The sequence below is a fragment of the Geospiza fortis genome, unplaced genomic scaffold (genome assembly GCF_000277835.1).
Source record: "Geospiza fortis unplaced genomic scaffold, GeoFor_1.0 scaffold496, whole genome shotgun sequence".
Taxonomy (NCBI): Eukaryota; Metazoa; Chordata; class Aves; order Passeriformes; family Thraupidae; genus Geospiza; species Geospiza fortis.
The window spans coordinates 173869-185837 of record NW_005054529.1 but is presented as its reverse complement, the minus strand read 5'-3'; the positions used below and the strand labels follow the sequence as shown (position 1 = coordinate 185837).

The 11969-nt window shown below is 44.3% G+C and overlaps 2 protein-coding genes across 3 annotated transcripts in view; one reads left to right on the top strand and one right to left on the bottom strand.

The window, feature by feature from the left end:
* TYW3 (tRNA-yW synthesizing protein 3 homolog) overlaps positions 1–4710 on the top strand; it is a 6217-nt gene extending 1507 nt beyond the window's left edge. Inside the window, exons 2-6 of the mRNA XM_005429164.2 lie at positions 197–277; positions 986–1084; positions 1883–1954; positions 2216–2349; positions 2537–4710. Coding sequence (XP_005429221.1) covers positions 197–277; positions 986–1084; positions 1883–1954; positions 2216–2349; positions 2537–2741 — 591 coding nt within the window. The 3' untranslated portion in view covers positions 2742–4710. The remainder of the gene's footprint in view (positions 1–196; positions 278–985; positions 1085–1882; positions 1955–2215; positions 2350–2536) is intronic.
* The window catches only part of CRYZ (crystallin zeta), a 64023-nt gene that overhangs the window by 8971 nt on the left and 43083 nt on the right, over positions 1–11969 (bottom strand). The gene's annotated exons all lie outside the window — the stretch shown is intronic.

Genomic DNA, 11969 nt, shown 5'->3' with positions numbered 1-11969 from the left:
ATGGGGACGGTGCGTGAGGCGGGGGTGGTGGGTGACGGAGCGGCAGGGGGATCGTGGCACTGGGTCTGGTCACGGTGTGAATTGGCTCTTGCTTCAAGGGGCTGCTTCTTTATTTCCAAGGAGCGTTTTTGTAGCAGCACGAGATTAAACCTCACTGAGCTGCCGAGCCACTTTAATGGTTTCTGTCGATCACCAGGACACAGATGGCATGGGCATCCAGAAGAAGAACTGCACGTGGCTCCTGGTAACACATGACCCGTGTGTCAAAGGCGATGTGGTAAGGGCACAGTGAGATACAGCCTTTATTTTTATTCATGGAAATGCTCCAGTTGTCATAGAAAACACATGGTGTCAAAGGGTTTTTATTCTTGCAACTAACGTGAATTGATACTTGACTCTCAAAATTAACTTTTCCTTAGATGCGTTGCTTAATAAAATCTTCAGGCCTATTTTAAGAGAATGCTTTTAAACTCAGTATCAAATTCTCTGCATAGTTATAAAGGCAGCTGATATTCCAGAAACTTATATAATTTCACGCTGTCTGAGGTCATATTTAAAACTCTTGAATTAAAAAAATCTCTTGAGCCCAGCTTGCTGTGCAAGCAGACAGATACCTGAAGGTGGTGTAACAGGGAATCTCTTATATAGCATTCTTAATTTAGTATCATTAAATATCCTTAAATTAAAAACATCTATAGTGCAGCGTTTTTCATTTTTAGTGTGCTTTCAAAATAATCTACTCTTTGCATATATTGCTTTGTCACACAAAAGAGGCAGTTGCAAGATCAGCATGTTCTCACTCAGTTTGTAGTTCACATGCACAGGAGTGAATATTTGTTTTCATTAGTATTTGTTTTCATTAGTATTTGTTCCAGCAAAGCAAAGTTTGCTAAAGTTTCAGGCCAAGGAATATGCAGTAGGGTGTTGTTAACTCTAACGAGAGGAGATACTCTCTTTTATATAAATACTTTGGTATATTTTCCAGATGACAGCACTCAAGAAAGCCACTGGTGATGTTGTGTTCAAGTTTGAACCATTTGTTCTTCACGTGCTGTGTCGAGAGCTGCAGGATGCCCAGCTGCTGGTAAAGCCACGTCAAGTACAATGTGGCATTGTTCTGTTACATTCTTGCCTGCAAAAATAAAAGTATTGGCTCCTGGGTAAGCAGTTGCACTTAGAAACAGTCCCAGGTGTGCTGTGTGTTTAATAATTAGAGTAGTAAAGTAAGCTGATGAAAAAACACAGCTTTAAACTTGGTGAGGGTTTTACTGTACTTAGAAAGAAAAAAGACTCACCTGCAATTCAGTCTTAGAGCTGAAGCAGACTGCTGCATGAAATGCTATCTGAGGGGCCTGGGCTGCTCTCACTGGCTGAAGGGGCTGGATTTTAGATGGTACGTTGCTACCAGCCAGGCCATTTGGCTCCATTTTCAGTGCACTGAATGATGCCTTTGCCTTCTGCTTTTCCAGTATGACTGCGGAGAGCGATGTGTGCTGTGCTGGGCTTGTTTTGGCATTGGTGCAGAAGAGCTGAGGGACTCACGTGGAGTGTAGCTGCGCTCATCATTGTCAGCGCGTGGCACGACTGTCTGTGAAGTTCCAGCTCATTGGGATAAAACAGTTCAGTGCCCAGAGAGACATTGCATCCCTTCTGCACTGATGGATTCAATTAGGATCCGCTGTGGGCCTCTGAAAACCACCCACCATTTGTGGGTTTGATCTTAAAAAGGATTTTAATGTAACTGTTTTTTAATGAGTCTGGGTAGATGATTTGAATATGTTTTTTGCAAAATTGAGATTGTATGTTGCATTGCAAGGCATCCATAAATATTTTTTGCTGTGAAAGTGTACAAGACCTGTTTAAGTATTTATTTTTTCTGCAGCATTCAGTGGCTATTGACTCTGGGTTCAGAAACTCTGGTATTACAGTTGGCAGAGGAGGAAAAATTACAATGGTAAGTACTCAGCTACTGTGAGGGATGTAATGAAGTTGTGTTGTTAACCTTGATTTTTGTATCAGCCAAGGCCTGACTGGTGCTTAGGAGTTGTCACAGGGCATGCTATAGCAAAGAAATAGCTTGCTGCTTTAGATGACAGCAACCTAAATAATCATATGGATAAGCAGGTTTTTTACTATAATGAACTCCCTACATTATTTAAATAACCTTCATAAACTAAAAAACTTTATTCCAGGTAAATCATATGTTTGTTTTCAGGCTGTGCGGAGCACTCACTGCTTAGAAGTTCCATTGAGCCACAAAGGGAGATTGATGGTCTCTGAAGAATATATTGAATTTCTGGTACATGTAGCCAATCAGAAAATGGAAGAAAACAGAAAGAGGATTGACAGGTTTGTAAGAAAACACCAGTTCTGTTCATGACATCTAATTTTTCTTCAGTATTAAGTAAAATGTTAGTAACCACTTTTCTCCCCTCGCATGTTTTGATTACATTCTAAAAGCATTAGTTTCTCAGAGTAATTTTCAGATCCTGAGCAAATGTATAAAAACAGTAACTACAGAATCGTTTGTGTCTAGGTTCCACAAAGGCTTGGAGCTGGCTCTGGAAGCTGCTGTCCCTGCAGACACCTTGTTTCCCGAGGGGCTAGAGAAGAGCCACTCTGTGTACATGCACAGAAGAAAGAGACGGACTGCTCAGGAACAGGCTGATCCCAGCAGAGAGCTGGAACCCCAGGATGATACTGAAAGCAGCCTTGGTCTGTTTGCTGAAATCATGATCTAGACTAAGACATTTGAAAGCAAATGGTGAACTGAAAAAGTTATTGTAATGCTCTTTTTAAGAGGTTTATATACTCCTGTGCTCCAAGTAGTAATATTCTCATGCACATTGACCAGGGAAAAAGGTAATTAACAGAATAGTGAGCAGGTGTAGCTACAGGACACAGAGAACAAAGCCATAGAATGTTTTGGGAGTTTTTAAAGTGTTCTGTTAAATTAACAAAGTGGTACTCCATAAGTTATCTTAGAAATAACTGGTTTGCTACAGCTTTTCACTGTGTTCTCTGTGGCAGCATTTCACTTCCAACTTCTGGGTTTTGCAGAGCCAGCTGGCTCTGCAGGTTTCTCCTTCAGGAAGGGGAAGACAAGCATTGAAGACTGAAGACCATCCAATACATGCAGTGGAAATTCCACAGAAACCTTCCAAAGTAGCGCTGTGTGCACAGGTCTCAGACCTCATGTGCGTTTGGGCCACCTGGGGGGCACGTCCTGCACACAGAGGAGGTAGTTGTTGCTTGTGGATTTCAGGGAGTTTGTTCAGAATAGTCTGAACTCTCCTCTGCATGTGACATTTCTTAAAATGTCTGGAACTGGTGTGTTGGACATGGCTCAAGGGACTGACGACACCAGCACCAACCACAAGCAGTGCCCACAGACCCTGTAACAGCCCAAACCCTCACCCTGTGTAACAGCACTGCAGTATTTACATTCTGAGAAATACAGTTTGTCAGAAACTGATCCCACATTCCTCTGAAAAATGATAAAAAATTCAGGAAGACTTTTTGGCATCTTAACACAAAAATGTCACCCTAACTGTTTGCATCCATCCAAGGTTGCAGAGGGTGATGCTGAGGAGGTTTCTGGGACCAGCAACACCTTCCTCCATGCACTGCTGCCCTTACACCTTGCCCCATGCTCACCCAAGTTGCACCAGCTCATTTTGAGGTTAATTTTATCAAGCTGTGTTTTATTTCCAGCTGCTGTATGGGATTCTGTTGGGCTGTCAATGTGCAGGGCACAGGCAGCAATTGGGAAGAGCATCCAGAGGCAGCTGGAGGCAGCACCCTTGAAAAGGGGATTCTGGGGCTTATGGCTGCAGGGAAATTCACCAATAAGCAACAAGACTCCTAAAACTGTCAAATCTTTTATCATTTCTAAGTGTGCTTAGCCACTTAATTAATCTAAAAGGTATTTTTATACTTGCTCTCACTGTGTTAAATTTTTTTAAATTACAATTTCACTCCCTGTGCACTCAGTTTTTTCAGGGGACACAGATGGGTTCATTCACTCCAGGAACTGATTGTCATTTCTCACCCCATAGCATTTCACATCCACACCAGGAAACTACTCAAATCAGCGCCGCAGCATTCCCTGTGGCTGTGCCGCAGGTTCCCAGCCAGTTGTGCTCCCCAGCAGATCCATGCACTTGGACACAAAGTCACTTGACCCATTCACTGGGATAATTCTGTACATGCAAATCACAGATGTCAGGAGCACAAGTGTTCGCTTGAAACAGCTTCCTCTGAAATTCAGATACTTAAAATGGTTTACAAGAGCATGGCAGTAACAGCTGCAGAGTGCAGTGAAATCAGTGTTCTCACATGGGGTTAGACATCTCCAGACCAGGGTGACTTTGCACCTCTCAGCTTCCACTCCTGCCAGGGCTTCACTTGAATTTAACCAAGTCTCAATTTAATTTAATCAGTCTCAAGTTTTTGAATTTATCATATTATATGTATAATGCACTGGAGGCTTAGCAGCTCTTCAGTACTTTTGGTTACTGAAAATACACAATTACTTTGTAATGTCTTGTGAATTTGATTTTACATAGTGGGATATTATGGGAGATGTTTCACTTCTGATCTACCCATAGTAGAAAGTACGCCAGGGGAACATGCTGGGTGTTTTTTTTTAAAAAGGTGTGTCTTTAAGAAAATTGAATCTTTAAAAATTATATAAATACCTAAATGTCCTGAGCTGCTCACTTCATTTCTTCACACCAGGAGAAAATAAAGCTGGCAAGAATTGCTGTCAAACATGCTGTGTTGGCAGTGGTGTGACAGCAGGCAGCTACCTGAGATCGAGGTCAGAGAATTCTCAGCTTTTTCTTTTCCTTAAATCAGAGAATGACACCCAAATTCCATGTAGAGATTACATGAAAGATCTCGTTCTGCTTTCTGGATGCAGTTTATTTATGATACCTGAGCAGATATGCTATTTTGGTCAATTTTATACTGGAGGGGAAAAGCTTGTTTTTATTTTCTGCAGTATCCCGAGAAAAGAGAAATATTTTTCTCAAAATCAGCTTTTATAGTTGTAATTGTGATTTTTGCGGAGCAGTTCTGACAGCTCAGAGCCTGGTTGTTGGGTGCTTGGCCCAGCTGGCAGAGGACACCCACTGCCCCATCCCGCATCGCCCGACTCTGCCCTATCCCGCGCCGCTCTGCTCTGCCCCAGCCCGAACCGCCCGGCTCCGCTCCATTCCGACCCGTCCGGCTCTGCCCCAGCCCGCGCCGGGCGGTGAGCGCGATGCCGCGGGGGCAGAACCCGATACTCGACACGTCCCCTCGGTGCTCAGCTGACACCCTCCCTCCGTCTCGGGGATTCGGGCAGAGGTGGAAGGTGCCGGCGCGACCAGCACTAACGGCGGGTGAGAATTCATTCGTACAGGCACTGGAGTTCCTCCGTGTGAACGGAACAGGATTTTTCGTTTCTCTAAATAAGGACCTAGTAAGTTCTTTTTTATCGTATTTTAACACTGTGCAGGGAGCGTAGCTCTCCGCGCCTGCTCTGGTCCGCCAGTCCCTCCTTGGCTTCATGTCCCGGTGGGTGCCTGGCGGCGGCGGGACCGAGGGGGATCGGGGCCCGGCGCGGGGTCGAGGCCCAGCGTGGGCACCGACAATAGCTGAGCCCCCACAGCCGCCGGTCCCGCTCCCCGCGCCGGTGAGCTCGCCAGGCGTCCGGGAAATATCAGCCTTTGTGCCTCCCCGCTCACGCTCCGGCTGACAGCAGAAGCCATTTAAACTCCCGAAATACCGAACAGCTGGCAAGGAAAAACCTGTTTTCCTTGGGATGATCAGCAGTTGTCCACTAATGGAGATATAGATGGCCCCATCACTTCCCAACTGCCCGTCCCTGATAGATTCAGCATCCATGTTACACATGCAGCACTGCTCTTTTATAATCTGCTCATTTAAATATTTTTGCATAATATTGCTAGCAAAAATCAAGAAATATTTACAAGGGAAATGCATCCAGAGTTTATATAAATAATCCACTTTTTTCTGTTACTTTGCATCCCTTGATGTCTTATTTCAGAGTTTTCTTCAATCGCACTTAGTCTGAGACTTGTTTTGTTTTCTCTCACTTGAGACACCTTGAAAATTCTGCAGAGAGAATGATAGGAAAGCTAAATCTGCCAGGATTTCACTTAGAGCTCTGTGCAGGGTCTACTTGTTTTTCCTGTAACATATTCACCTCGTAGTGACATACAGGATCCAGGTACACACCAGTTTTGGAAAATACTCAGGAATGCTGTGGGTAGTTCTATATGAGACCAGAATTTGTCCCAAAATGTACAATATTAAAAATGACCATTTTCCCTTCATTCCTATTACCTAGATATGAAAGTTCCAATTCAAGAATGTGTTTTCACATCCACAGCACTCTGGGGTAGTATTAAATGAACTCTGTTTTATAAAACACATTCCAAGTTGCTATTTTGATTGAAGCATTATACTTCTTGTCTTGCTATAAGTAGTTCAGATTTCACTGGGTCATTGAAAATTTTTGAATCAGTCTCTTTTCAAATCATATTTAAAATACAGAGATAAATAACTGAGACACAGATCCCTTCACAGCACAAACCAGGAGTAAGGGACTCTGCTGCACAGCCGGTACTGCAGTTACCTCCCAAGACAGGAAGGAAATTTTGTCATTCTCCGAACACACTGATCATACCTTTCATAAAACATCTCACATTCATCCAGGGAGACAATAGCATCCCATTTTGTCCTTGAATCATTGAAATAAGAGGTATTTTGATCACAAATATCTGCTATTATCAAAACATCATCATGATTTCCACACGATTAGAATAGGTAACCCAGGTGAAGCTGTGCATAGGTCTCCCCCAGCACAGGTCCCCCCGATTCTTTTTTCCTGCATCAAGCTTTATCTGTTTTTAAACAGTCTGTCAGTGAGAACAGCAGCACCAGGCAAAGTCCTTAGTTCTGCCCAGGGCAGCTGTGGCCCTCACAGGTGATGGCCAGAAGGAACATTGTCCCAGTCCTCTGTTTTGATATTTTCTCCCTAGAAAACCCTAGAATCACAGAATTGCTTTGGTTCTTTGGTTGGAATAACCTCTATGATCAACTCTGATGTGCATGTGAAAATCACAATAGACTTGCAGAAGATGGAAAAATATTCACATAAATACTGAAATATTTACAGATGCAGTTCTCCCTGCTTGAACCAGAAAATAAAAGCAATAAACGGAGCTCAGCGTCCCAGACTTGGTACTCCCCATCAGGATAACCTATGGGTCAAAAGGTTAATGTCTCTTTGCCTACTCCAGACAGTCCAGGCAGGACTGGGACAGCAAAGCACCAGCTCCAGCCCACTGGGTGGCCCCTGACCAGGGGAGGCCAAAGGCCAGGGGAGCTCCAGTGAGGGGTCAGGTGGGCAGCAGGCTCTTGATGCACCAGCGCCCCGGCATCGCCTATCCACCTGCATGGGTGGTCCTCATCCTTTCCTTCGGGAAGTTCCTAATGCAGAAGGTTTCCCACTCTAGGGAACTCATGCAGGAGCCCCTGGGCTGGGAACAATGCTCAGTGCCCCACTGATCCCTGCATGAATCTCTGGGCACCGTACAAAGGGAAGAGCCATTGCACCTTTCTGTGCTTCATGTCAACTTCTACATGGCAGAGTCCCACGGTCAGAGGATCCCTCCAGACTTTTCTTTCTTACATATTTCCACTGTACATTACTTCCCTTCCAGTATGAGATAAAGGAGAAAAGGAGTGGTGGAAGTAGGAGAGCTGTAGCAGGAAAAAAATATCTGACAAACAGCAACAGCTCCCCAACACCCCTTTAAAGTAATGACGATTTACCAAATGGTTGGGAAGTTGTTATAATTCCTTTTCCAAATTATTACTCACCCTTTAGATTAGAAATGAGGCCAGGGTTAGCAATCAGCCATAAATGGTAGGATTTCTGAAGTAGAAGCACTTGTCTGATTGTGAAGTGGAGGCCATTATTGCCTTGATTGAGTCTTTTTTTTCCGGGTTTTTTTTTTTAAGCTTGCTTGATTTGTGGCTGAGAGCACACATTCACCACAGTACTGGGAGCAATCAGAGTCTTCCCTGCTCTTTTTTGCTCAGCGATTTAGGGTCCACTACTTTGGCACAGCTGCCACCTTTTAGCCTCCATCAAGCAGAGATATTTTTAAGTGAACTGCATTTTGTGTTTGTCTTTTATCCTCCCATTGCCTTCCTCATGCTTTTTCTTTTTTTTTCTTTTTTTTTTCTTTTTTTTTGAGGGGGGATGGGGGGGTGGATGTCTCTGAAAATATTGTGTGAACTTTAGTTACAAGTATGAAGTTGAAAGAAGGCAGATGAAGCTGGCTGGTTGTCATCTGGCTCTGTGTACATATCAGATCTGCAGTTACATGAAAAATAGCGTTGAAGTCATTTGCTCAAGGACTGAAGTAAGCCAGAAGCACTGATGGGTGTTTGGGTGCTGGACTTGAGTTTAGTTTGCCTGAAACTCAGAGTTTAGCCAAGAATTTGTATTTATATGATTTATTTCCAGAAGTTATCTGTTTTGCTAGCATACTGTATTTTAGAGCTCCTCCCAAGCTATCTCTGGAGGTGTGAAGTGCAGCTGAGGGGGCTGGTGCCTGGCAGACCCCAGGGGTCACCCTGACCCCCCAGCCTGGTGGCAGCCAGTGACGCCTGTGCAGAAGAGGCAGCTGAGCAGCACCAGGGCCGCCCTACTCTAGTCCAGCCACAGAGCCTGCCAGCACTTTGGACTCAGGAACACATCAGCACATCTGCAGAATGCCACAGGCACAGACCTCTTTCCTTTAATTGCTACTGCTCTGAAATAGCTGTTTTGCCCCATAGTCAGGGAGAAAACAGGAACTATGCAGGCAGGAACTATGTCAGCTAACCCAGTAAAACACACTTCCGTCGGCCACTGGCACATCCCTACAACCATGGTGAATGGAAATGCACCAAATCCCCAACTACAGTGGTGTGATAGGCCCTGGGAACACAGGGGCCAGGCTGTGCCATGTAATGCCCTGGAAATTGATGTAACATTTACCGTGCGATGCGATGTGATGTGATGCAGTATGATGTGATGTTGCATTAGAAGGCTAGTCCTGTTGACTGTGTGCAACAACAGGCAGTGGAAAAATAATAGAACTAATATTTCCTGGTGCTGAAAACTGCAAATGCAGCAGAAGAGGTATTTAGTGCATGTCTGTAACTCACCTATTCCTCAGACATGTTTTTCAAAATGTCAGCTTGGAGGATCTAGTGCATCACTAACATCAGCCACCAGCCGCCAGCTCATCTGGGTGGGACACAGAAGAAATTGCTCCAATAGGTTGTGTCTCTTTCTAAGGACAGCCCATTTGGAGCCAGAGAGGGGACGGGTGCCAAAACCATCGCTGAGGGGAAACTGGAGGCAGAGAGCAGCAGTGGTCACAGGGCCAGCTTGCCTCTGTCTTTGCAACATGCCCCCAGGGTGTATCTGCTCACCTTCCAGCAACTGAAAAAATGTTATATTTTGAACAATCCTTAGTTAAAATTTCAGCCTAGTCCAAGTCTTGGGGTAGATACTGTGATTATTTGTATGGAACAACTATCTAGTATTTTTCCAGGGATATTTTTCTTTTCTAAATTTATATTTCAGGAGAGGTTCTGTTAAAAACAAACATTGAAGGAGGTTGGCCAGTTGCTGTTACCCATCAGCCCACTGGGAGATCTCTCCAGTTGTATTTTGTCAACTCTGAGGACCTTGCCACTGGGGTGACTTTTCAGATCTACATATCTTGTGTGTTGGCCAGTTTTATGAATTGAAGGGTGTTGCTCTGCAAGGACTATGAGAGCAAAAGAAAATGGTCCATTTTTCACACGCACCCATTTTCCAAGATTATACCCCTCCTTTTCCTTACATCAGGCTGCTGCTGTTGCAGTCACCACAGTGGGCTGGGCAGCACAGGACAGGCAAAATTCTCTTGGTCAGCCGCAGGGTCCAGCACCAGGAAGGAATGTGTGTCTCACTTCCTCCCTGCAGCCTGAAGCTGAGCACGTTCGGAGTGCAGTGGTTCAGAGCTGTCACTAATCATTATCAGCTACATCTCCTGTACTCCCGGCAGCCCCCAAAGCAGAGACTGCGCTGCAGGGTGGTAGCCTGTCACCGGGGCTCCGAGGGAGAGGGATAACCATCTTGGTACAAACTTGACATCTATAAATTGATTACATAAGTGGGCAGTGGTGGTCCTTTCAAGTATGTTCCTTTTGTTTCAGCTTTACAGTAAAATTACCAGCAGCAGTTTACAATTAAGGGAAATAATAATAACTGCATATGCTTTCATCTGCACATACAATTACAATAAACTGCTTGCTTTAATAGGATTGTGAAAAATCTATGTTTGACCCCTACAAAAAAGTAAACATTCTTGTTCTGGATACTATATCATTATCACAACAAAGGGAAACTCCTGAAATCCGATGATTTAAACATCTGGAGAATGTTAATCACTTCAAAATGACGGATGTTTTTTATTTCAGCTTTTGACAGACACACTCCTTTCATAGATAGATGATTATTTACATAAATTACATCACCAATGTGAAAAAAAAGTCCAAAATAACTTCAAAGGATACAGAGCTTAATTAAAAGGAGGCCTTTACATTTCTTTTGTTGTAGAACACAGAAGAAATAGAAGAATTTGCAAAGGGAAAGTGTAACGCCACCATTTTAAATGTTATGCAGTTTGGCTGTTGGCTTTTCCCCTGTGTGCTTGGGCTATGGGAGGGCACTTTGGAGGGGGCTGAGGTGCAGTAACAGTGCTTGCAAATGTGGCTCACACTGCCCCTGCCTCAGGGAATGTTGCCAGGGCAGGTTGTGAGATGGGCAGGGGGCTGAGGGGCAGCTCAACTTCTCAAGCATTTTCTGCAAAGGCTCTGCAAAGTTTTTGGCTCCACTCTGGCCAATACCTGCAGCTTCCACTGCCCTCTTACAACCAATTCTATACAATATAAAGCCACTGACTTCAGCAGAACTGTTTCTCACAACTCATATTTGTTTGGCTTCACATGTATAAGTAAAATAAATAATGTGAAATATATAACAAATATATAATATGTTCTGTATAACATAACATGTTCTATTTAACATAATGTGGTCTATTATAACATCCAGATCTACAAAGAGCAGTGCCGAGGTACTCATCAAGAGTGGGATTACGGGATCTGCATCCAATCCTTCAGTCCTGTGCCTCAATGTTACTCATCAGGAAGCAAATTCAGCATCCTCCCCCCTGCCGTTGTGGATGAAGAGAACAGGCTCAGCTGCAAGCTGTCAGCTCCCAGATACTTGTAAGACAACAATTTCAAAGAAGGTTGCAGGAATGAGTGAGAGGAACTGCAGGAAAATCTCACAGTGTGCCATCTGCAGAGACCCACAAGCTCTTTGGGTAGAGCCGGGTATCGCTGCGTTTGACACAAGCAGTCTGAAAGGCAGCTGCGCACTCAGTGTAGATCCAAAAGGATCCCTGTGCTGATCTAATTCACAGTCACTGCTCCAGCTGAGTTCTGTCTGCTCCAGAAAGGTTGGAATTGGCCATGCTGCAGCACGACCCTGCTGCAGAGCCCTGGGCTGTGGGGCTCAGCGCTGGCATGGGCTGAGCCGCGCTGCCACCAGCCAGAGCCATCGCAATTTGGCTGATCCACTACAATTTCCTCCTACACGCTGAGCTGATCCGCACGCTGACCTTAGCCAATTTGTCTTCTTTCTGGCAGAAATGTCATCCGAAAGGAAGTTACTAAGTCAAGGAGGTAATTCTGCAAGAGCAGTCCACTGTATAAACAGAACTTGACCCAGGGTAATTTATTTCCAGTCCTGCACAAAGGTATGACAAATACATTTCAGGATCGAAGTATGACAGTGAAGGCCAAAACATAAGAATTTTAAAAATATTCATGAGGAGTTTTCTCTA